This window comes from Chiloscyllium punctatum, chromosome 5 (assembly GCF_047496795.1).
Source record: "Chiloscyllium punctatum isolate Juve2018m chromosome 5, sChiPun1.3, whole genome shotgun sequence".
Lineage (NCBI taxonomy): Eukaryota > Metazoa > Chordata > Chondrichthyes > Orectolobiformes > Hemiscylliidae > Chiloscyllium > Chiloscyllium punctatum.
The window spans coordinates 137,121,264-137,145,568 of record NC_092743.1 but is presented as its reverse complement, the minus strand read 5'-3'; the positions used below and the strand labels follow the sequence as shown (position 1 = coordinate 137,145,568).

General features: G+C 42.4%; 1 protein-coding gene across 4 annotated transcripts in view; it reads right to left on the bottom strand.

Moving 5' to 3' along the window:
* slco5a1 (solute carrier organic anion transporter family member 5A1) overlaps window positions 1-24,305 on the bottom strand; it is a 185,498-nt gene that overhangs the window by 82,252 nt on the left and 78,941 nt on the right. For 3 of the 4 annotated variants that reach the window (XM_072571473.1, XM_072571472.1, XM_072571475.1), the window contains exon 2: window positions 4,441-4,573. The exons of the other annotated variant lie outside the window; for it this stretch is intronic. In XM_072571473.1, the coding sequence (XP_072427574.1) occupies window positions 4,441-4,573 (133 nt within the window). The remainder of the gene's footprint in view (window positions 1-4,440; window positions 4,574-24,305) is intronic. 4 annotated transcript variants of the gene reach the window in all.

Here is a 24,305-nt window from a genome sequence, read left to right as displayed (position 1 = left end):
ATAGGCAGTTTGCATCAGATTTCACAATAGAAGACACAATTAGCATACTAGATCTTCAAGCGAATTGGGGCAGAGGTGAGTGTAGTGGCCATCACTGAGGAGAAGGTGTTGCGGAAGCTGACAGGTCAGGAGGTGGGTAAATCACCCGGATTGGATGAATTACAGCCTAGAGTTCTGAAGGAGTAAGATGAGGAGATTGTAAAGGCATTGGTGGTAATCTATCTGGTATCATTGAAGTCAGAGAGGGTCTCAGAGGACTGGAAAATGGCTAATGCAACACCCTCGTTTAAGAAGGGAGAGAGGTAGAAGATGGGAAGTTATGGGCCAGTTACTGTGACCTCAGTCATTGGTAAGATTTTAGTGTCCATTATTAAGAATGAGATTGTGAAATACTTGGAAGTGTGTGGTAAAATGGGGCTGAGTCAGCATGGCTTGCCAAGGAGAGGTCAAGCCCGACGCAACTGCTAGAATTTTATGAGGAGATAATAAGCAAGTCAGATAAAGGAAAGCCGATGGATTGATTTATTTGTAATTTCAGAACTTTGACAAAGTGCCACACAGGATGTTGCAAAATAAGATAAGAGCTCTTAGTATTAGGGGCAAGGTACTGGTGTGGATAGAGGATTGGCTGACTGGCAGAAGGCTGAGAGTGGGAATAAAGGGTTTTTTTCAAGATGGCAGCTGGTGACTAGTGGAGTTCCACTGGAGTCAGTGATGGAACCATAACTATTCAGGTTGTACATGAACAGTCTGAACAAGTAACTGAGGACAGTGTTGTTAAGTTTGCACACAATGCAAACATAGGGGGAGGGACAGGTAGTGCTGAAGCAGGGAGGTTTCAGAAGGACTTGGACAAGCTAGAGAGTTGATTAGTTGCAAATGGAATACAATGTGGGAAAGTGTGAGGTTATGCACTTTGGTAGAAAGAATAGAGGTGTAGACCATTTTCTAAATGAAGGAAGGTTTCAGAAATCTCAAGCTGAAAATGTGTTGCTGGAAAAGCGCAGCAGGTCAGGCAGCATCCAAGGAACAGGAGAATCGACGTTTCGGGCATCAGTCCTTCTTCAGGAATCTCAAGCACATGGGGACTTAAGAGTCCTAGTTCAGGCTTCTCTGAACATGCAGGTTCAGGTTACATTCTTCTTACTAACTGCCATGTGAACGCTCAGTTCAAGAGGGCTAGAATATAAGAGCAGAGGTGTACTGTTGAGGCTGTATAAGGCTCTGGTCAGACCGCATTTAGAACACTGTCAGCAGGTTTGGGCCCTGTATCTCGGAAGGGAGTGCTCACATTGGATGGGATACAGACAGGGTTCACAAGAATGGTCCAGGGATGAAGGGCTTGCCATAACAGGAGCGGTTGAGGACTCTGGGTCTGTACTCAATGGTGTTTAGAAGGATGAGGGGTAGGGGCTGATCTCATTGATAGTTACAGAATACTGAGAGGCCTGGATAGAGTGGATGTGGAGAGACTAGGACTCTAGAGCACAGCCTCAGGGTGATGGGTGACCCTTTAGAACAGATGAGAAAGAATTTCTTCAGCCAGAGGGTGGTGAATCTGTGGAACTCATTACAACAAAGAGCTGTGGAGCCCAAGGCATTGAGTGCATTTAAGACAGAGATGGATAGCATCTTGATTAGTAAGAGGATCGAGGGTTATGGGAAGAAGGCAGGAAAATGGGGTTGAGAAACACATCAGCTATGATCGAATGGCAGAGCAGATTAGATGGACCAAATAGCTTGATTCTGCCATTAATTAACACTGTTATGGTCTATTTCAATCTTAAACTGTTCTTCTGATTAAGCAAGAGAGGCACAGTCCAGAAGCTAGAAATATCCTTCCTTAATTATACAGACTGGGCTATGGTGAGCAGATTGCTTGGTTACAACGTTCATTAAAGGCTGTGAGCAAAAGTCATTGTGGCTTTCACCAGCCAACCATAGAGCAGCTTTGAAGCTGTCTCTGAATAAATTGCTGCTCCTATTTTGGTATGACTTTAAAATTTAACCACTTTATATTAAGTTCCTGAATTTAAGCCATTAACTTAAAGTAAAAGTGGTAGCGACTGCAACAGTGAGCTCTGAGATACCCAACACAGGATTGATATAAATCCTTTCACTATTACTTATTGCTCCCTACCTTTCAACCTGTTCCTAATTTTCAAGGCTTACTCTAAATTCCAACCTGAGGTAATTTAAAAGTCCTTTGTGTAAAACTTTGCCAAATAGCTTTTGGGAGTTAGGATACTTCATACAGTCATGGTGTCATAGAGATATACAGCATAGAAACAAACTCTTGAGTCCAACTCATCCATGCCAACCATGTTCCCAAACTAAACTGGTACCACCTGCCTGCATTTGGTCCATATCCCTCCAAACCTTTCCTATTCATGTACTTATCCAAATGTCTTTTAAATGTTGTAACTGTACCTGTATCTACCATTTCCTCTAGAGATTCATTCCACACACAAATCACCCTCTGTGTGAAAGAAGTTGCTCCTTGGGTCCCTTTTAAATCTTTATCCTCTCACCTTAAAACTATGCCCTCTAGTTTTGAAAGGTCCTACCCTGGGGAAAAAGCCTTTGCTATTCAGCTTATCTATTTCCCTCATGATTTTATAAACCTCCATAACCCTCAACTTCCAACGATTTGGGGAAAAACGTCCTAGCCTTTCCAGGCTCTTCTTATAACTCAAACCCTCCAATTCCAGTAACATCCTTATAAATCTTTTCTGCACCCTCTTCAAGTTCCTTCGTATCCTATCCTTCGTATAGCTGGGCAACCTGAACTGCACACAGTACTCCTAAAGTGGCCTCACCAATGCCCTGTACAACTACAAAATGATGTCCAAACTCCTATACCCAATGCTCTGGCCAATGAAGGCAAGTGTGCTGAATGCCTTCTTCACCACCCTGTCTACCTCTGATGCAAAAAGGTAAAAACAATGACTGCAGATGCTGGAAAGCAAATACTGGATTAGTGGTGCTGGAAGAGCACAGCAGTTCAGGCAGCATTCAACGAGCAGCGAAATCGACGTTTCGGGCAAAAGCCCTTCATCAGGAATAAAGGCAGTGAGCCTGAAGCATGGAGAGATAAGTTAGAGGAGGGTGGGGGTGGGGAGAGAGTAGCATAGAGTACAATGGGTGAGTGGGGGAGGAGATGAATATGATAGGTCAAGAACGAGAGGGTGGAGTGGATAGATAGAAAAGGAGATAGGCAGGTCGGACAAGTCAAGGAGACAGTAACTGAGCTGGAAGTTTGAAACTAGGATGAGGTGGGGGAAGGGGAAATGAGGAAGCTGTTGAAGTCCACATTGATGCCCTGGGGTTGAAGTGTTCCACCCTACAAACCTTCACATAAACCAAATCATCCGCCGACATTTCCGCCACCTCCAAAAAGACCCCACCACCAGGGATATATTTCCCTCCCCACCCCTTTTCCGCCTTCCGCAAAGACCATTCCCTCCATGACTACCTGGTCAGGTCTACACACCCCTACGACCCACCCTCCCATTCTGGCACTTTCCCCTGCCACTGCAGGAACTGTAAAACCTGTGCCCACACTTCCTCCCTCACCTCTATCCAAGGCCCTAAAGGAGCCTTCCACATCCATCAAAGTTTCGCCTGCACATCCACTAATATCATTTATTGTATCCTTTGCTCCTGATGTGGTCTCCTCTACATTGGGGAGACCGGGCGCTTCCTAGCAGAGCGCTTTAGGGAACATCTCCGAGACACCCGCACCAATCAACCAAACCGCCCCGTGGCCCAACATTTCAACTCCCCCTCCCACTCTGCCGAGGACATGGAGGTCCTGGGCCTCCTTCACCGCCGCTCCCTCACCACCAGACGCCTGGAGGAAGAACACCTCGATTTCTCTATTCTACAACACTCCCAGGGCCCTACTATTAACTTTATAAATCCTACCTTTGTTCATCTTACAAAAATGCAACACCTTGCATCTATCCCATTCTATTTGGCTTCTCATTTTCTTTCCTTTTCTAAAGTAATATCCATCAGGTCATTTGATGTGCAGATGATTCTCATGTTTACTGCTGAAACTTAAGTCCATACCATGGAATTAAAAGGTAAACTCACCATCGCCTTACCAGACGTAAGGCTGCTCTCTTGATCAAGAGAGCATGGGGTGGGCATTAACTCACCACACCTCAAGCAAGGGAAGAGGTTATGTTGGAGAGCACATATTAGCATCAGCTGCTGTGAGAATTTAACATATACTGCATGTGTCAGTCTGTATTTCAAACTAGCCATCCAGCCAGCCAAGCTAACCAACTAAATCATAGCTAGTTAAGAACAATGAGTGATTGATCTTGTGGTGAATATGTATTTATCACCAATCTACTTGGCGGACAGGGTTACACAATGTAGACGAGAAACAGCACATTCAGAGGAATTCATGAAAATCAAAGTTGTTCTTACCAATTTCCAATAAAGCGTGGGTCACTCTGGTCAATCTGAACTATGGCCCTGGGGTCTACGTAGAAGCCAATCAATACTCCCCCTAGAAGGTATCCTGCTGCAGGACCTAATGCTCCCATAACGTACATGATAGCTGAAAAGCAGAGATGATAGCAGCTTGAGTAAGACATTCAGTAACATGCACAAACAAAACATGTGTTAGGTCGAAGTTAATTACAATGTAGAAAGTTATTCAAGCCGTAATTCAGATGAGGCACAGATGAGGGTGCAAAATTGGCAACAGTAGATTTGACAAGTGTGGTATCAAGGCTTCTGCATCTTAATGGATAAGCAGCATCAATGGTTGATTGTGCAAAATTTCATTTCCAATTATTCTGCTATGACTTTGTCCAATACATTGTGGAATTTTTCAGCCATCATTTTGAACACAACTATGTGGTTAGCCTTTCTACTGAAGTCAATGTAAAAGAAAATCAGCATGAATTGTATCTATAAAATCCATCTACCAGGCCCACTGTCAAGGAAAGGCCGCCAGCATTCTCAAAGATCCATCCCACTCTGGCAATGTTTTTCTACCACTTCTACCATTGGGGAGAAGGTACAGAAGCCTGAACACACGCACCAGCTGGTTTTGCAACAGTTTCTACCCTACTGTTATTCGAATATTGAATGAACTCACAAACTCTTAACATTCGCCTGTACCTGTGTTTTTGTTTTTGCTACTGTTTACCTATTATTTACTTGTCTATGCTACTTAACTCTGTGATCTGCCTGTATTACTCGCAAGACAAAGCTTTTCACTGTGCCTTGGTACACGTGACAATAAATTCAATTCAATTCATTCAATTCATAGGCAGCAAATTCAACATAATCTGCTTTACACTCCCACTGTGCTTTAACATTTCAGCTATTAAACTAAGCATTGAGCTGCGCACTCAGGAAAGCATACTTGGCACTATATATAAAAAAAATAGGAATTTTCCAGGTGTTTGACAATGAAAGGGATTATACAGTCTTTAATGTTATGGTATCTGAGGGATCTTGCTGTTTATAAATCACCACTTTATCCTACAAGGCAACAGAGATGACATTTTAAAAGATTGGCTGTAAAGTGTTTTTCAATATATTGAGGGCATGGAAGAAGCTATGCACTTACAGGTTTTACTCTTTCAATTCAGGTTTATTAGCTTTATTGCAAAGCAGCAGGTGAAACAACTATTATACAACAACTGGCAATTATATTGATGTGACTTTGAGAATGCTGAAAGAGTGGGCAGATTTGATTTCACAGAATGATGCAAAATCTTTGAAAAGCCATCCAATTAGCTCCATTCCCTTGGTGCTATCCCTATTACTATGCATCTATATTCCTTTAGTTGAAAATCACACAACGCCAGGTTATAGTCTAACAGGTTTATTTGGACGTACAAGGTTTCGGAGCACTGCTCCTTCAAAGCAGCAGCACTACGAAAGCTAGTGCTTCCAAATAAACTTGTTGGACTATGATCTGGTGTTCTGTGATTTTTAAGTTTGTCCCCCACCCCAGTCCAACACAGGCAGCTCAGCATCTATATTCCTTGTTAAAGATTTATCTAGTTCTCTGTTGAACATTACAACTGAATCTTCTTCAAATTGAGGGACTCAAGGGAGGAGATTGCCTGGGCCTTGACAGATATCTCTATATTCTTTTTAACCACATGTGAGGTCCAAGAACAGTAGAGAATAGCAAATGTTGTTCTTTTGTTTAAGAAGTGCAACAGGGATGATTCAGGAAATTATAGGCAAATGAGCTTCACATCAGTGGTAGGGAATTTATTGAAGAAGATGCTTAGGTATAGGATGTAGTCACATTTGGAAAAGAATTGACTTATTAGGGATAGTCAGCATGGCTTTGTGTGGGGAAGGTCTTGTCTCACAAATTTGAATGTGCTTTTTTTGAGGAATTGATAAATGATCGATGAGGGTAAGGCAGTGAATGTTGTCTACATGGACTTTCCTAATGTGTTCGACAAGCTCCCTCATGGTAGGCTGATTCAGAAGATTAAATCTTATGAGAGCCATGGTGAGTTTGTAAATTGTATACAAATTTGGTTGGTCATAGAAGACAGAGAGTAATCATAGAGGGGCGATTTTCTGACTGTAAGTCTGTGACCAGTGATGTTCTGCAACGATTAGTACTGGGACCTCTATTGTTTGTCATGCATATAAATGACTTAGATGAAAATGTAAGTGATCTGATTAGAAAGTTTTCAGATAACATGAAAATTGCTGGATAGTGAGGAAGGTTATCAAAGGATACATCAGGATATATATCAGTTGGAAAGTTAGGTGGAGAAATGGCAGTCAGAGTTTAATCCAGACAAGTGTGAGGTGATGCATTTTGGGAGGTCAAATGCAAGAGGAATGCATACAGCAAACGGCAGGATCCTTAGCAGCATTGACATAGAGAGAGAGCTTGGGGTGCAAGTACATAGCTCCATGTAAATGGCAACACAAGTGGATAAGATGGTAAAGAAGATACATGGTTTGCCTTCATCGGTTGGGGCACTGAGTATAAAAGTTGCCACGTCATGTTACAGCTGTGTAAGACTTTAGTTCAGCCAGATTTGGTGTATCATGCACTGCCCTGGTCGCCACACTACAGGAAGGATGTGGAGGCTTTACAGACGTTGCAAAACAGGTTTACCTGGATGTTACTTGGATTGGAGTGTATTAGCTATCGGGAGAGGTTGGATAAACTTGATTGCTTTCACTAGAGCATTAGAAGCTGGGGGTGGTGGTGGGGGGGGAGCGGGGAGAGTGGGAACCTTTAGAAGCATATATGTAGTGCTTCTTACTTTCGTGGATTTCAATAATGAATTAAAACTATGGACCATTTCAGTTCATTCTAGATGACTTAAACAAGAAATATTTTGTTTATTCTCAGTTCCAGGATGGGCCCAACCAGTAATTCTCAGCAACTGACAACCTGGATGGAATTTCTTCCTAACATGAGCTTTGTATCCTTCTGTTCAGAAAAGTCCAGACCAGCCGTATTAAGAGATCAAACTAATGATGACACAGTCAATCTCGAAGAAATATGAGCTGTATTTTGACTATTTTCCATGATTAAATTTGCAGCCAGCACTAACATAAAAAGTACAGTAAACTGTGTACACTGGAACACCAAGGAACAGAGAATGTGAGTGAACTGAACTCTTATCAGGTGAAGTTCACAATAAGGATGGCAAGGTCTCTGGTTCTGAGAAAGGACTTGAAGATAAGGGTGCTTAAAAATAAAATTAGAAAGCACTTTTCACACAAAAGATAGTGAAAACCCGGGCACTGCCGCCCCAAATGCTGAGCATGCCTGATCAATTGAAACTTTCAACATCGAAAGCAACAAATTGCCCTTCAAAAGAAATGGAACAAAGGTAGAATTAACATACAAGAGCAATCACAATCTACTTCAGTGACAGAACAGTCTTGAAGAAATGAAGTAAATATTCCTGTCCCTATATTCCAAATAAATTTTATTTCTCTGCCTGTAAAATACAATATAGACTGGGGTTAAAATACCAGCCGCTTAAGTTCTGCTCATTTTCTGTCCTGCAGCTATTTTAACACACTGATTTTGTGGATGGCTGAGGTGTCATTCTGAATTAGGCAAAAACTTCATAAGTATAACCTACCACTTAGCGAGTACCACAACCCCACTTAGCTGCTTGCTGAGAGGGATGCCCATCATAAATGTCCAGTGGAAATCCTGAAATGTACGTGCGAGTTGTATCTGCCCTTGGGTATATGTTGAGCTTGTAGTCTGATCATGTAGGTGACTTGTCACTGCAGGAATGGCTAAACAGAGACATGAAAGGAACCGCGTGGACTGTTATCAAAAGCTGGATGGCATCTGTGAAACCACAATCCAGTACCACTCAACATTTCAAAAGGAAATCAAAATGTGAGCAGAAAAGGAGAAACTGTCCACCTATTTATTAATTTGGTATTATTGTTATCATGCACTAACATGTTAATACTTTTTTGGTGCCTCAACATCACAGCAGATTCTTAAATTTACATTGATTTAACTACAGAACTGCAGCTTGGTGTTGGTGTTGGGAACCTCACAGTCTCAGATAACAAATGGGAGGAAGAGTCTGAGAATGGGTGTAACATCATGTCGGTTCATACTTTAGTCACCGGATGCTAATTATGATTTTTTTTAATGTGGTTCTTTCTGCTATTATCTATCTTCCATTATGTCACTTATTCTCCTCATTTTCCCTCCCTCCACATTATCCCAGTCCCAAGCCTCCAACTCGGCACCGCCCTCTTGACCTGTCCATCATCTTTCCCATCTATCCGCTCCACCCTTTTCTCCAACCTAGCACTTTCTCCACCACCTTCATCTACCTATCACATTCTCAGCTACATTCCCCCCTCTAACCCCACCCCCCCCCTGCCATTTATCTCTCAGCCCCCCAGCCCACAAGCCTCATTCCTGATGCATGACTTATGCCCGAAACATCGATTCTCCTGCTCCTCGGATGCTGCCTGACCTGCTGTGCTTTTCCAGCACCACACTCTCGACTCAGATCTCCAGCATCTGCAGTCCTCACTTTCTCCTATAATGTCACTCCTGCAAGGAAAATGAGATGCAGCAGCTTACACATTTACATTGATCTTCTGTCAGATTCAATGAGCAAGCAGCTAGGCATGAAAATGATAAGACACATACTAATTCAATCAAACACCTTTCTTCATGTTATTAGCAGCCGTGTGAACTGAAAACAAATCCTAGAAATAGAATCATATCGTTCAGAAGGACCTCTTTCACCTATCCTATCTGTGAGGGCAAAGTTGACACAGTCTGATGGTAGAGCTGGACTCTCATTGGCGAGAGAGTCAACCAGTGGTGGGTTAACCTAAGAATCATCACACCCTGGGTGACAGGAGAGGTTGAAAAGGAGAATCGTTCATACTTACATTAGCAACTGTGGGATTTGAACCCACACTGTTAGTGTCAGTCTGCATTGCAAACTGGCGATCCAGCTAATCAAGCTAACTGACTCCCCTGTAGCAGCTCTATAATAAACCCATTCAATTAGTATTAATGTCTTTATCTTTCCCCATACTCAAAATTATTTCCCCCTTCAAGTATTTATTCAATTCCTGCTTGAAAGATATTATTAAATCTGTTTCCACTCATTTTAAGCAGTAATTCCATATCACACCTCTTTTGTATTCTTTCATAGGATAGGGGGGTCACTGGCTAAGCCAGCATTTAAAGTCATAGAGTCATGCAGCATAGAAACAGGCCCTCCAAAAATGTGACAATCAACAAATAAAAAACAACACAAATCCCAGTTCCCTGTATTTGGTCCATAGCCTACTATGCCCTGGAAATTTAAGTGCTCATCCAGACACTTCTTAAATGTTGTGAGAGTACATTGACTCCACCGCCCTCTCAGTTACCACATTTCATTCCATTCTCAGCAGGAAATATTGTTTTTTTTCCCAGGTCTACTCTGAGCCACTTATTCCCCACCTTAAATCAATGCCCTCTGGCCTCAGACACGTCTGCCATGGGGAAAAAAATTCTCATGATCTAGTTAGTGTGTACCTCTCATTATTTTGTATACTTCAATCAAATTCCAACCCCCCCCCCCCCCCCCAATCCCCATGCCCCCTCCTCAGCGTCCTCTGCCATGGTCACTTTGCACATCCAACCTGAAGCCCCACTCTCATCTCTCAGGCTGAGAGGACTTCAAGCCTTTTGGAAAATCACAGACACTGAACCTTCTTCCTTTACCTGCCTTGCTCACAATCACACCCTCCTGTCCCTGAATTATCTATCCTAGGTAGTGTGATTGCATCCTAGTGCAAAGAACACATTGCAGAATTGATCATTCAGCCTCAAAATCATAATTTGAATTCTGAGTCAAAGCTACAGACAGGTTTACCCTAGATCGGAATAGTATCCAGTAGCTCCCACATACTGCAGTCTTGACACATTACCTGAACTGCCATCCTTGATGATGTTTGATAATATTACTCACTTGCGATATATTTTATTAACATTACCATAATTTATCTACTATGCTAAAATTTATGAATAGAAAAGAATCTAACCACATGCTAGAGAATCACCAAACAGCAAGCTCCTTTCTCAGTAGTCTAACAAGAACAATTCCAATGAATCTAGCTGTCTCTGACTACTGGCCAGGAGGTCTTTTTCTCACCTATTGCTTAGGTGATACTGCCTTAGGGACCATCTCTCACTTCCTCCTCTGGATAGAGTTAAAAATCACACAACACCAGGTTATAGTCCAACAGGTTTAATTGGAAGCACGCTAGCTTTTGGAGTGACGCTCCTTCATCAGGTGATAGTCACCTAATGAAGGAGCATCGCTCCGAAAGCTAGCGTGCTTCCAATTAAACCTGTTGGATTATAACCTGGTGTTGTGTGAGTTTTAACTTTGTACATCCCAGTCCAACACCGGCATCTCCAAATCATGTCCTCTGGATAGGATCAACAGAGGCTTACAAGTGACATTGGGGGTGGAGCAGTACAGCTTTAACTCACTGTTCCATTACAAATGCTACAGAAACATTAACTTTTCAATCCTAACCTAAATTGCTTCTGACAGATAAACCTGCACTGACAATGCAATCAAATGATGTACGCTGATTTTTTAAATTTTAAAGCACATTTGTACAGTTCAACTTAATTCTAAAAGGAACCAATTAAATATAATGAGTAGCCAGGTCAGTCTATTATTAGAAATGGTATTGGCCTCCCCTTGCTAAACAAAAGAAAATGTCTCAACTCTGGATACTATGTTCATATGTGGATGGTCTTTAATGACAAAACCTCACTTGGAAGTACAATGCCACCAAAGATAAAGTACTCACTGCTCAAGTTCACACTGACTGACAGGTAAGGTACAAAATCTCCATCTGTATCTATGCAACAGTAGCCCATGCAATCTGTCAGGAGGAACGGGGGAGAGGAATGAAAAAGTACACATAATAAGTAAGTAGCAAAATGCAGATATATAATTCATTTGATGAGGTAGTGCTGTGGCATCTGTCTAGTTAGCTAGTTTCCCAAGGTTATCATCTTTCGGTATGATACATAATGGGATCAGCTGCTGAAATGTCAGAACAACGAAGTACACATCACATGCCTCATACACATGTTTGAGCAATTTAAAAAATATATAATCTTTTGTCAACATTACAGATTGAATGGAATTATAAAGGCTGTACTGGGATTACAATGAGATAAAAAAGCTCCCGTTTTAAGTGTTAATTGTGTATAGTTAAGTATTTATTTGTATTCAGATAGTGGTTTTAATTGTGTTCTTGTATAAAGGTTCTTGTTTAACCCAAGGGTTATCACACCTCAGGCAAGGAGAGAGATTGAGAAGGACAGTCCTTCATGGAAACCTCAGCTGGTGATGGGGATTGAACCTACATGGGTTGCAGTGCTGTGCATTACAAACTAGCCATCCAGCCAACTAAAGCAGCAATGCTTGGGCATTAGAGATGCATGCTATTAGCTGTGGAGATGATGCCACATCAGAAGGAGCAGGCTCCCAGATCTTCTTGATAAAGAAAGACTGAATCAGTCAGGGTTATATCCAATGGAGTTTAAAAGAATGAGAGGGATGGGATTTGGGAGAGGGGGTGAATCTCATAGAAAGCTATAAAATTCTAATAGGACTTGACAGGAAGAACGTTCCAAGTGACCTAGTGGTCACAGTGTAAGGATACAGGATAAGGCTATTTAAGGCTGAGATGAGGAGAAATTTCTTCACCCAGAGAGTGGTCAGCCTATGGAAATACCGTCCACAGAAAGCAGTTGAGGCCAAGACATCGAATGTGTTCAAGAAGGCGCTCAGTGTAGCTCATAGGATGAAAGGGATCAAAAGGTATAGATTGAAATTGGGAATACGGTGCACAGTACGGCAATCAGCCATGATGATATTGAATAGCAGAGCAGGCTTGAAGGGCCAAATGGCCTACTCCTGTTCCTAGTTTCTGAATCTATGTAAGGTCCTCCTGAGGGAAGTGATCAGGAAAATAACTTTTCTCACAGGTGAACAAGATACTCTCCTGACAAGCACAAAGGACTCTAGATGTGCAGATTCGGTGAACTGGCCGTGCTAAATTGGTCCATTGTATCCAGGGATGTGGAGGCTAGGTGGATGAGCTAGGTTATGGGGATAGGGTAGGAGGGTGGGTGCGCTTCGGAGGGTGGGTAGATTAGCTTACTTACAGTGTGGAAACAGGTCCTTCGGCCCAACAAGTCCACACCGCCCCGCCGAAGCGCAACCCACCCATACCCCTACATCTACCCCTTACCTAACACTACGGGCAATTTAGCATAGCCAATTCATCTGACCTGCACATCTTTGGACTGTGGGAGGAAACCGGAGCACCTGGAGGAAACCCACGCAGACACGGGGAGAACGTGCAAGCTCCACACAGTCAGTCGCCTGAGGCAGGAATTGAACCCGGGTCTCTGGCGCTGTGAGGCAGCAGTGCTAACCACTGTGCCACCGTGCCACCCGTGTCAGTGTTGGTTCAATGAGACAAATGGCCTGGTTCCACATTGTAAGGATGTTATGATACATAAGCAGTGCAGCAAGAGATTTAATTATCTAATGTGAGAGTTTATTGTCAATGAAATCATCTTCAACTGCAACATCCTTGCCACTGAATCACAAGCCTAGCCACACTTCATTCATCTATTTTCCAATGCTCTCCAGTCAACATTCTTTGATCAAGCCTCATGTTGACTTCTTCGCTTTCCCTCACACACTGAGTGCAGCCACAAATCCATACGTTCACATCCTAGAGCTTGTACACAACTGTTAACTATTCAATCAGGCAAAGCACGTCACCCACTTTACACCACACACTGTGACTCTCACACAATTTATGAGAGGGTAGAATGCCACAATGCCACTGTTGGCAGCCACCTAAGCTACAGGTCCTCATTTCATGGAAGAGACGGTGGTCACCATAAGTCCAGTAGCCCTCCCTGAGGTCACTGTCTGTGGTGGGACTGTGACCACAGAAGAAAATGTGATTGGGGAGAGGAGGTGAATCCAGATTCCCACATTTTATTATGTCTTCAGATATATAAGCTTCAGATAGTCTTAGCATGTAATACTTACATCCCGTTCCCATCCCTTCCCCTTATCAGAAGTCTACCCTTGCAGTTTTCTCCCTCCAGTCAGCCAAGAACTGTTACCTCATCTAGATTGAGTTTAAGGTTAATCCACATCTGATATGTGGAATCTTTTAAAAGTCAGTTGATCAGAATTCAGGACCAACATGTTCCTCCAATGATGAAAGATAACAACTGCAAGATTTGGGAAGCCTGGAAGATGAGAAATGTTCTAACTTAAGATAAAGGAAACGCACGTACGGTCTAGGAAATTAAATCAAACCATGCTCTTTAGGGGGATAAAGGAAGCAAAAAGCATCTTAAAAAAAGAAATTAGGAGGGCCAGCAGAGGCCAAGAAATGTCCTTGACAAGTAGGATTAAAGAGAATCTCGAGGCATTGCATAGCTATATTAGGAGCAAGAGGGTAACGAGGGAAAGGGTAAATCCACACAAGGATAAAGGATGGCATTGGTGGGGAAACAGGGAAAATAAATACTTTGCATTGGTATTCACCAAGGACAAAGACATGGATGACAGTAGGGTTTAGAAAGGAGTTTGTTGATTCTCTATGGCATGTCGACATTCAGAATAGCAAGTGTTGGGTATCTTGAAAAACATTGATGTAGCTAAGTCCCCAGGGCCTGATGCGACCTATCCCAGGATACTGCAGGAGGCAAGGGAGGAGATTGCTGAGGCGTTTGAGAGAACTTTACAACCTCTTTAGCTACAGGCAAGGACCCAGAACACGGGAAAATCCCTGATGTTGTTCTTTTGTTCAAGAAGGGCAACAGGAATAATGCAGGAAATTATAAGCTGGAGAGATGGAGAAGACAGATGGTAATTATGAAGGGGTATTTTTCTGATTGGAAATCTGTGGCCAGTGGTGTTCTGCAAGGCTAAGTGCTGGGATCTCCATTGTTCGTAACGTATGTCAGTGGTCTGGATGAAAATGTTGGTGGTCTGATGAATACGTTTGCCAATGACATAAGAATAGTTGGAGTTGTGGATAGTGAGGAAAGGTATCAAGGGATGCAGCAGGATATAGATCAACTGGAATGTTGGACACAGAAATGGCAGATGGAGTTTATTCCAGCCAAGTATGAGGTGATGCATTTTGGGTGGTCAAATACATGAGTAAAGTTTAAGTAAATGGCAGGATCCTTAGGAACATTGAGGTCCAGACAGGTCTTGCAGTCCAAGTCCATCACTCTCTGTAAAAGCCAACATTAGTGGATAAACTGGTAAAGAAGGCATACGGCATGCTCACCTTCAGTGGTCGGGTCATTGAGTATAAAATTTGGCAAGTCATGTTGCAGCTGTATAAGACTTTAGTTAGGCCACATTCAGAGTACTGTGCACAGTTCTGGTCATCACACTACAGGGAGGTTGTGGAGGCTTTGGAGAGGGTGAAAAAGAGGTTTACCATGATGCTGTCTGTATTAGCCATCAGGAGAGGATGGACTAATTTGGATTGTTTTCATTACAGCATCACAGGCTGAGGGGCAACTTGAAACAAGTACATATAATTATGAGAGGCATAAGTAGGGTGGATAGTCGGAGTCTTCTTCCCAAGGTGCAAGTGTCAAATATAAGAGGCACAAGTTTAAGGTGAGAGGAGGAAGGTTTAAAGGAGATGAACAAAGAAAGTCATTTACACAGAGAGTGATAGGTGTCTGGTATGAGATGGTAGAAGCAGATATGATAGCAAAGTTTAAGAGGCATTTAGACAGACATGGGAACAGGCAGAGAATAGAGGGATATGGACCATGTGCAGGTAGATGGGATTAGTTTAAGGCACGTTTCGTTTGGTACTGGAATGATGGTGGTTTTCTTAAAGCTGGTGGGGACTTCAGCTTCCACTACACACAATACTCAAGCTGTGCCCTAACCAACTTCGCGTACAGCTCCTGTACAACGTTCCTGACTCACATCAATCTATCTACTGTGCATATTTCAACATTTGCACTAATGCCTCTCCAAATTCATCAAAGTTCTCTAACATTCATTGCTAGCCAAGCCACTGATAGGTGTATAATAAGCAGACGTTATTTCAATAACAGCATGGAACCAAAGCACTACAACTACTGGTGCTACAGGACCCCGTTATACAACCAATATTATTAAACAGAATTAATTCCCATTAATCTACTAAATGTCAAACTCTCACGGTAATTGTTCCTTCATCGAGGATGCAATTAAACACCTAATAAATGAAACATGACAGTTGTCAATGCTAACCACAGGAACCCACAAGCAAAAATAAATTAGTTTTCCCGGGGCTATATGGTGGGATGTCAGTTCATTCTGGAATGTGAATGCAGATTATATGATAAAAAGCTTCACCTCTCTCTAAGAATCTGCAATTCTCCCCTGGAGATTGAGTCTGATAGCTATAAGCATGTTAGTCACAACTTGACGCAAATTGCTACCTTTATTCAATCCCACTAGACTTATGGACAAAGGTTGAAGGAAAGGTGATATTATGAATAAGGCAGCATAGTCAAGGAGAATTAAGACTCCTGCTCACAGGGAAGATAAATGCTGAGACAATTGAAGCAAATGGTATATTTCCATATTGCAATTTAAATGCAGCATAATTCACATTGCTGCAGTGTCCGGTGAGTGAAGTAAGTAGTGTATTAATCGATAACTATATTTGACCTCAGGGTGTTTTTTGCTAACAATGGGATAGAAAACAAATCCATTCTGTTTTTTCTTAATGCAGCAATTAAAATACCTCAGTTTAAAAAACAAAACTCTGTAAAATAATAATGGGATTTTGTGCATCGTAGCACAAACACACCCAGGGCAAAATGATTTGAATATTATCAGGCACCAAGCTCTATGTCTTGTGCCCTGCTGTATATATATCCTTTGTATGCAGTGACTTTATCGAATTGTAATATGCCCGTAGTGTTCACGGCCTGCACGTTATTCATTATGTTCACTAGACATTGAAAATGAAGCCTATGACTCATCACCTTCACAGCATAAAATATTTGCATCACCTGAGAAATATGAGGAGTGTTGTACTTATTGATCTATCTGAAATACTGTGTCCAGTTCTAGTCAGCCAGTTATTGAAAGGATATTGTTAAGCTGGAGAGGGTTCAGAAGAGATTTACAAGGATATTGCTGGGTACAGAAGGTTTGAGTTATAAAGAGAGGCTGCACAGGCTGGGACTTTTTTCACTGGAGCATAGGAGGTTGAGAGGCAAGTTTATAAACAAATGAGACATATCGACAGATTTATTGGCATTGCCTTTTCCCTAGGATGGGGAATTTCAAGACTAGGGGGCACATTTTTAAGGTGAGATGACAGAGATTTAGAAAAGACAAGAGGCAATTTTTTTTTAGACCGAGGGGGATTCACATGTGGAATGAACTTCCTAAGGAAGTGGTGGATGCGGGTATAATTACAAAGTTTAAAAGTATATGAATAAGAAAGGCTTGGAGGGATAGGGGCCAGGAGCAGGCAGGTGGGACTAGTTTAGTTTGGGAATATGTTCGGCATGGACTGGTTAGATTGGAGGGTCTATTTCCGTGTTGTGTGACTCTATGACTCTATGTCATGTAGCCTTTTTTAGCTCGTGCTTTGTGGTTGTGGCATATAATTTGCGTTGGTCCAGCAAGTAAGCTAAATACGTGTTTAATTAATTTTACGCTGGTTCATTAGCATTTTTGAGCACCAGTGAAGAGGAGTTCGAGTCAGTAGGCTGTGTTCACCATCTGGTTTACACATAAACTAGATCACAATATCAACGTTGTTCAGGTGAAAACACTAAGCTTTAACACAACCAAAATTGAGCAGCACCAAAACAGTTACCCATTCATGGGAACAAAGTACTGTATAATATAACATAACGGTGTGAAGAGAAACACTGTAATGGTTATTAGCTACTCTGATCCTGGAACAACAAGCCATCAAGATATTAAAAGACCACTGTAAAGCTTGTCATCCATTCATCCAGGAAATTCAAGTTTATTACAACCTGCTGCTGCTGCTTATCTTTGCTTTCATTAACATGCTAGCAAAGTGCAAGCTGTTATCTTTTTATCCTAACGATAACAGTGTCAGGATACAAAACAGGAGTATACAGGAATCGGGGCAAACTCTCCACTGGTTGGAGTCATACCTGGTACATAGGGAGTTGGCTGTGGTTGTTGAAGGTCAGTCATCTCAGCTCCGGGATATTTCAGCAGGAGTTCCTCAGGGTAGTGTCCTAGTCCCAACCATCTTCTGCTACTTGATCGATGACTTTCCCCCAGCAGGATTTATACACTTAATGGTAAGGTCCTAGGGAGTGTTGCTGAACAAGGAAACCTTGGAGTGCAGGTTCATAGCTCCTTGAAAGTGGAGTCGCAGGTAGGTAGGATAGTGAAGATGGCGTTTGGTATGCTTTCCTTTATTGGTTAGAGTATTGAGTACAGGAGTTGGGAGGTCATGTTGCGGCTGTACAAGACATTGGTTTGGCCACTCTTGGAATATTGCGTTCAATTCTGGTCTCAACATTAGCACCAATCATGTTTTCTGCAGATTTTGAAAGCTGCAAATTCTTCAGTCATGTCAAATGAGCTAAAGAAAGTCTGGTATGCAGCAGGTTAGATATCTGCCAAATGTATTTCTTTTACCTCATCATCAAGTCATCCTTTATTTACTTGGTTAAAAACCACACAATACCAGGTTATAGTCCAACAGGTTTAGTTGGAAGTCCAAGCTTTCGGAGCACTGCTCCTTCATCAGGCAGCACTCCAAAAGCTAGTGCTTCCAAATAAACCTGTTGGACTATAACCTGGTGTTATGTGGTTTTTAACTTTGTCCACCCCAGTCCAACACCGGCATCTCCACATTATTTATTCACTTGTGCAGGGTATGCTGGCTGTGGCCAGTCAGCTCAGAGTCAGACCTCCACTGAGGAGATTCTAATCTCCTGTTTTTTTTTATTTTCTGCCAAATGTATTCTATATTAGCTCGCAGCTGACTCCAAACAATTGAATCAAATCGATGAGATTGCTGATCAAAATGTTTCACTTTCTGAACCTAGTAAAATAAAGCTTATGCAACTGTTGTTTGGTGTAATTTCATAACTGGGCTTTGCTTTATGGAAACTTGCAATAATTTACAGACAACATACAGACCGCAGGTTAAAGTTCTGTCTCCCAGGTCTGGGAATGCTATGGCAGGTTAGCACATTTCTCTCAAGCAATCCATTTAAATGAACAAAGAGCAAAAATTTGATTTTAAAAAACTGCAAACATCTGACAAACAGAAATCTCTGCAAAATGTTTCCATTCCAGCATTTATAATTGCGCTGAATAAAAGAAGCCATCACACAGAGACAATATCGAACCGAGATAGACAATCTCCTAGTTTTATTTATTCATTCACAGGATGAGGGCAGAGCTAGCTAGGCCAGCGTTTGTTGTCCAGCCCTAATTACCCCAGAGGGCAGTTATGAGTCACCCACATTATGGTGGGTCTGGAGTTACATGTATGACAGACTAGGGAAGGATGGCAGTTTCCTTCCCTAAAGAACATTACTGAACCAGGTGGATTTTTCTGACAATCAGCAGTCGATTCAAAGTCATTAGACTCATAAATCTTAATTATTTTTAAATTCAAATTTCGACATCTGCCATAGTGGGATTTGAATTCAAGTCCCCAGAGCATTAGCTGCGTCTCTGGATTAGCAGTCCACCAACAGGCAATCCTAGTAATGAGTTCAGGCACCTCCTGAAAAAGTGGCTCATTCCTTCCTGCCTTCTCTATTTTAAGTCTTCTTCCTCAGCAAAAAAAGATGGTGAGTATGTCTACAAATCTGGCAAAAGAAACATCATCCTGAAACTCAAGGGGTTTAGGGCAGGGGGCAGGGGATATGGCTAGTGGTGGTCTAGGTGAATACTCCTGCAAAACAGCTGAAATCTTCCAATGCCTAAAAGTCTGCTGGACAACCTCTGAGTCGAAACACATCAATCACATGAAAGGTCTTCATTTTGGACTTGGCTTTGCACTGAATGGAAAATACATTTGCATGGGAAAAAAGCAAATGATGCAAAGGAGAAAGTCTCTTGTAACAGTATTGAATTTTCTAATGATGCAAGGCTCCGGGAGAAAATAATGATTGGGCATGGGCTAGTATCATTAATTATGTAGGATTATTTAACAAATATATCATTACAAAACTGTATACCCTAACAGAAGAAGAATCTGGAAGTAATCACTGATCCTATTCTGGAAGCACCTGACCAAGGTAAGGCATTAGTAACTGAAATCCAACCGGAGGTCATCAGATTACAACACTGAATGAGTTATGACATTGCACTGATGAATGGTGAGGCCATTTCAATTTTTTATTTATTGATGGGATGTGGATGTCACCGGCTAGGCCAGCATTTCTCGCCAATCCTGACTGCCCTCAAAAACGCAGCGGGTGAGTTGGCTTTCTGAACTGCTGCACTGCACGTGGTGTAGGTACACCAAAGGCACTGTTATGCAGGGAATTCCAACACTGTGACTCAGTAACACTGGAGAAGCAGTGATATAACTCCAAGTCAGGCTGGTGGGTGATGTAGCGTTCCCACAGTATTCACATGTACCTACTGCCCTTATCCTTCTACAATCTGGAGGTGCCAGTGTTGGACTGGGGTGGACAATGTCAGAAGTCACTCGACACCAGGTTATAGTCCAACAGGCTTATTTGAAATCACAAGCTTTCAGAGACTTTAACAACTTCACCTGATGAAGGAGCAGTGTTCCGAATGCTTGTGATTTAAAATAAACCTGTAGGACTATAGATTTGATTAGATCCCTTACAGTATGGAAACAGGCCATTTGGCCCAACAAGTCCACACAGACCCTCTGAAGAGTAACCCACTCAGACCCATTCCCCACTCTATATTTACCCCTGACTAATGTACATAACACTATGGGCAATTTGGCATGGCCAATTCACCTGACCTGAACATCTTTGGATTGTGAGAGGAAACCAGAGCACCCGGAGGAAACCCACATAGACACAAGGAGAATGTGCAAACTCCACACAGACAGTTGCCCGAGATGGGAATCAAACCTGGATCCCTGGTGCTGTGTGGCAGCAGTGCTAACCACTGAGCCACCCTGCTGCCCCTGGTGTCAGGTGACTTCAGACCTAATCCTTCTCGGTGAGGGACCACAGCATCGAAGTTGGCCCATTTGGCCCACTATGGCTGAGCCAGTCAACAAACATCAGTCTGCACTAATCCCATTCTCCAGCTCTCAGCCCACAGGCCAGGAGGCTATTGACAATGTGGGTAAATATCTAAATATTGCTTCAAAGAGTCTGTGACTCAACCACCCTTTCAGGCAATGAATTCCAGACTTTCGCCACCAGCTGGATGAAAAAGAAATTCCTCATTGACTCTCCTCTGAGACTTCTACCTCTTAAATTAAATCTATGCCCGCTGGTTATTGACCACTCCACTAAGGGAAAAGTGTCTTTCTTTCCAACCCCTCATACTCTTATAGACTGTCAGCCCTTCGATCAACCTTTGCTTTTCCAGGGAAACAATCCCAGTCTCTTCGATCTTTTCCCATGGCTCAGACCCTCCGGCCATGAGGGAGGATGGTCTCAGACTGTTACCCAGTGACAGTGACGGAACGGTGAAGTCAAGAATGAGAGTGGCTTGGAGGGGAACTTGCTAGTGGCAACTATTCCCATGTATCCTTGCTCTTATCCTTGGAGGCAGTAGAGAGTATGTTTTGGGAAGGTGCTGTATAAGGAGCCTTGATGCTTTGGGGCAGTACGTGCTGCAGATGGTGCCACTGTGCATCTTCCTTTGTGCTAGGCATGACTCTAAACAATGGAGACTTTCTCCCCTGATCTCCATTAACTGTGGTTTTGTTGGGGCTCATTGATGCCACAGTCAGTAAGATGTTGCTTAGATGTTAAAGCTAGTCACCCTCTTTTACCCTGAGTTCTGATCTTTTATCTATGTTTGGACCAAGGCTGTAATGAGATCAGGAGCTGAGTGGCCCTCGTAGGACCCAAACAGAATGTTAGGAAGCTGGTCATTCTCTTAATAGCACTGTCGGTGGCACCCTCCAACACTTTGTTGATGATTTCAAGTGGACTGATGGGTCAGTTTGTTGCTGGATTGGATTTGTCCAACTTTTATTGGATAGGACATACCTGGGCAATTTCCCATACTTCCTGGGAAAAGTCAATGCTGTGATTGTACTGGAACAGCTTGGCTAGAAGCACAGCTAACTCTGGAGCACAATGCTTTAGTACTATTGCCCCAGTGTTGACAGGGCCCATCGCCTTTGCATCATCCAGTGCCATCAGGTGTTTCTTGATATCAAATGCTGTGAACTGAACTGGCTGAAGATTAGCATCTGTGATGTTGGAGTCTCTAGGAGGAGCCAGGATGGATCGTCCAATCAACGTTTCTTATAAAGATGACTACAGGTTCTTCAGCACTGACGAGCTGGGATTCCTAATCATTGACAATGAGAATATACATGGAGTCACTTCCTCTAGTGAGTTGTTTGATTTTTCACCAACATTTTACAGTTGGATGTGACTGCTCTGCAAAGCTGAGATCTGATCCGTTGCGTGTTGAGTTCTATTAGCCCTGTCTATTGCATGCTCCTTAACCTGCTAGCGTGCAAGTAGTCCTACGTTCTAACTATATCAGGTGGAAAACCCATTTTCAGGAATTTTGGTGCTGCTCCCAGTGTACCCTTGTGCACTCTTCACTGAACGAGGGTTGATGCCCTGGCTTTGTAGTGGTCACAGAGTGGAGAATATGTCAACTGTGAGGTTGCCAATTGGGTTTGAATACAATTCTGTTTCTGATGTTGGCCAGTGGAACCTTGATGCGCTGAATCGAATTGACAGAGCTGTTCAAAATTTCTTTCAACGAGCATGGTTATAGTGCCATAGCACACAATGAAGCATGACTTTGTTTCCAGAAGGACTGTGCTGTGATTACTTCTATTGATACTGTCGGGATAGATGTACCAATTATTCCACTAATTTCTGCAGCCTTCACATCTAACATCTTTTGAGGGGACCAAATGTTTCTGCTCTCTATCTCTCTCTCCCTCTCTCTCTCTGCCCCAGTCGAAGCTTCGACATTTGCAACACCTCATGATCAAGCTTTTTTTTTGTCACAGGCAGTTTTTCTATGATATTGTAACAGGTGCAGGTACAACCCCTGGACAACAGTAATGGCCAAAGCTTCAAAATTCTATGTGTGTACCAAAATGGTTTACATAACCTTCCTCCAAACTCTTGCTCATACAAGGGTTTTCACCACTTTGCTGAACACCGATACTCAGTCCACAGAGATAACCTTCACTTCAACTGAATGATGATAATCCTCGATAGGTCCCAATAAACATTTGGCAAATGTGTTCAGTAACAGGTCTCGAAAGTATCTGAATTTAACGACTGTCTCAATGAACAAAGAGCCTTTGTTCTCGCTTCTGAGCACACTTGGAGACTGTGTTTGAATTCAGAAGTGCCCTCTTCATTCAATTCATGCGGCTTAGTAACCCCTTAAGATAAATAAAGCTGTAAAATCAAATTGAGAAGGCAGCTCGCACTAGATTCAGCACTGACATGTCCATGTGGAAACTGAAATAAGTCTGATGAATCTCAAAAAAAAATGGAAAAACGTCTTCACTTTCTGGAATCTATAGGCTTGCAGGGTAGCTGTTTTCACTGGGGGGATTCACTGATAGGGTCGTGCTAATTGGATAGGTAACAACACATTTCAATCCACATATACATGCAAGTGTAAAATTCAAGGTAGCAATTTTTGAAACCCTTTTTGAAATGAGATGGCAAGATGAATGGTTGGGACATCTCTTGTTTGAACCCAAATTGAGTTCCTGGCTGGGAACTGCCCTAATGAGGTAGTGAACATAATTTTGTTCTGAAGTATTGAGGAAAGACAATGTGGAGTCTATAAAATGCTGTGATAGGTGAACACTGACAAAGTGCCTCAGGTGATTGCTGCATTTTTCATTCATTGGTCTTTCATGAATTCCTCTTTATTATCGGAATTATGCAGTACTACCTCCCAAAGGGATCATCATTCCCAGTACTACGTCTGACGCTATTTCAATAAAAACAGACCTGAATTATGAAGGTGCAGAGGGATGAGACATGTAAAACAAGCTAACGCATGGTGCAAAATGGACAACATTTAATATAAATGCAAAACTAAAGGGTACCTTTTTAAAGAGAGTGCAAATCTAAAAGAGTTGACAAGAGTTTACATTCTCAAATCTTACAGAATGACAGCATGAATCAATAAGGCTGTTAAAAAACATGTACAATTTTATTGAGACACGTAAACATTTTAACTGTAATTCCTGTTCTAGAAAGAGCAGCAGATCCCAACTGCAATCTCCTGTGAATGGACCCGTTTCCATTTTTAAACAAAGAAATGTGGATGCTGGAAATCTGACCAAAAAAAAATTCTAGAGGAACTCAGCAGTTCTGGCAGTATCTGTGGAGAGAGAAAGCAGAGTCAATGTTTCTTCAGAACTGGCAGCAGCTTGGAAAAGGTGGTATACATCCTGAAGACAGGGGCAAGGGGAGAGAGGGGCAGTAAGCTGATAGGCAGAGATGGCACCCATAGAGAAAGCTATAGATAGAGGTAGAGAGGACTACAGTCAGGGAGACAAAGGGTTGGATGATAATAAGCCAGGGA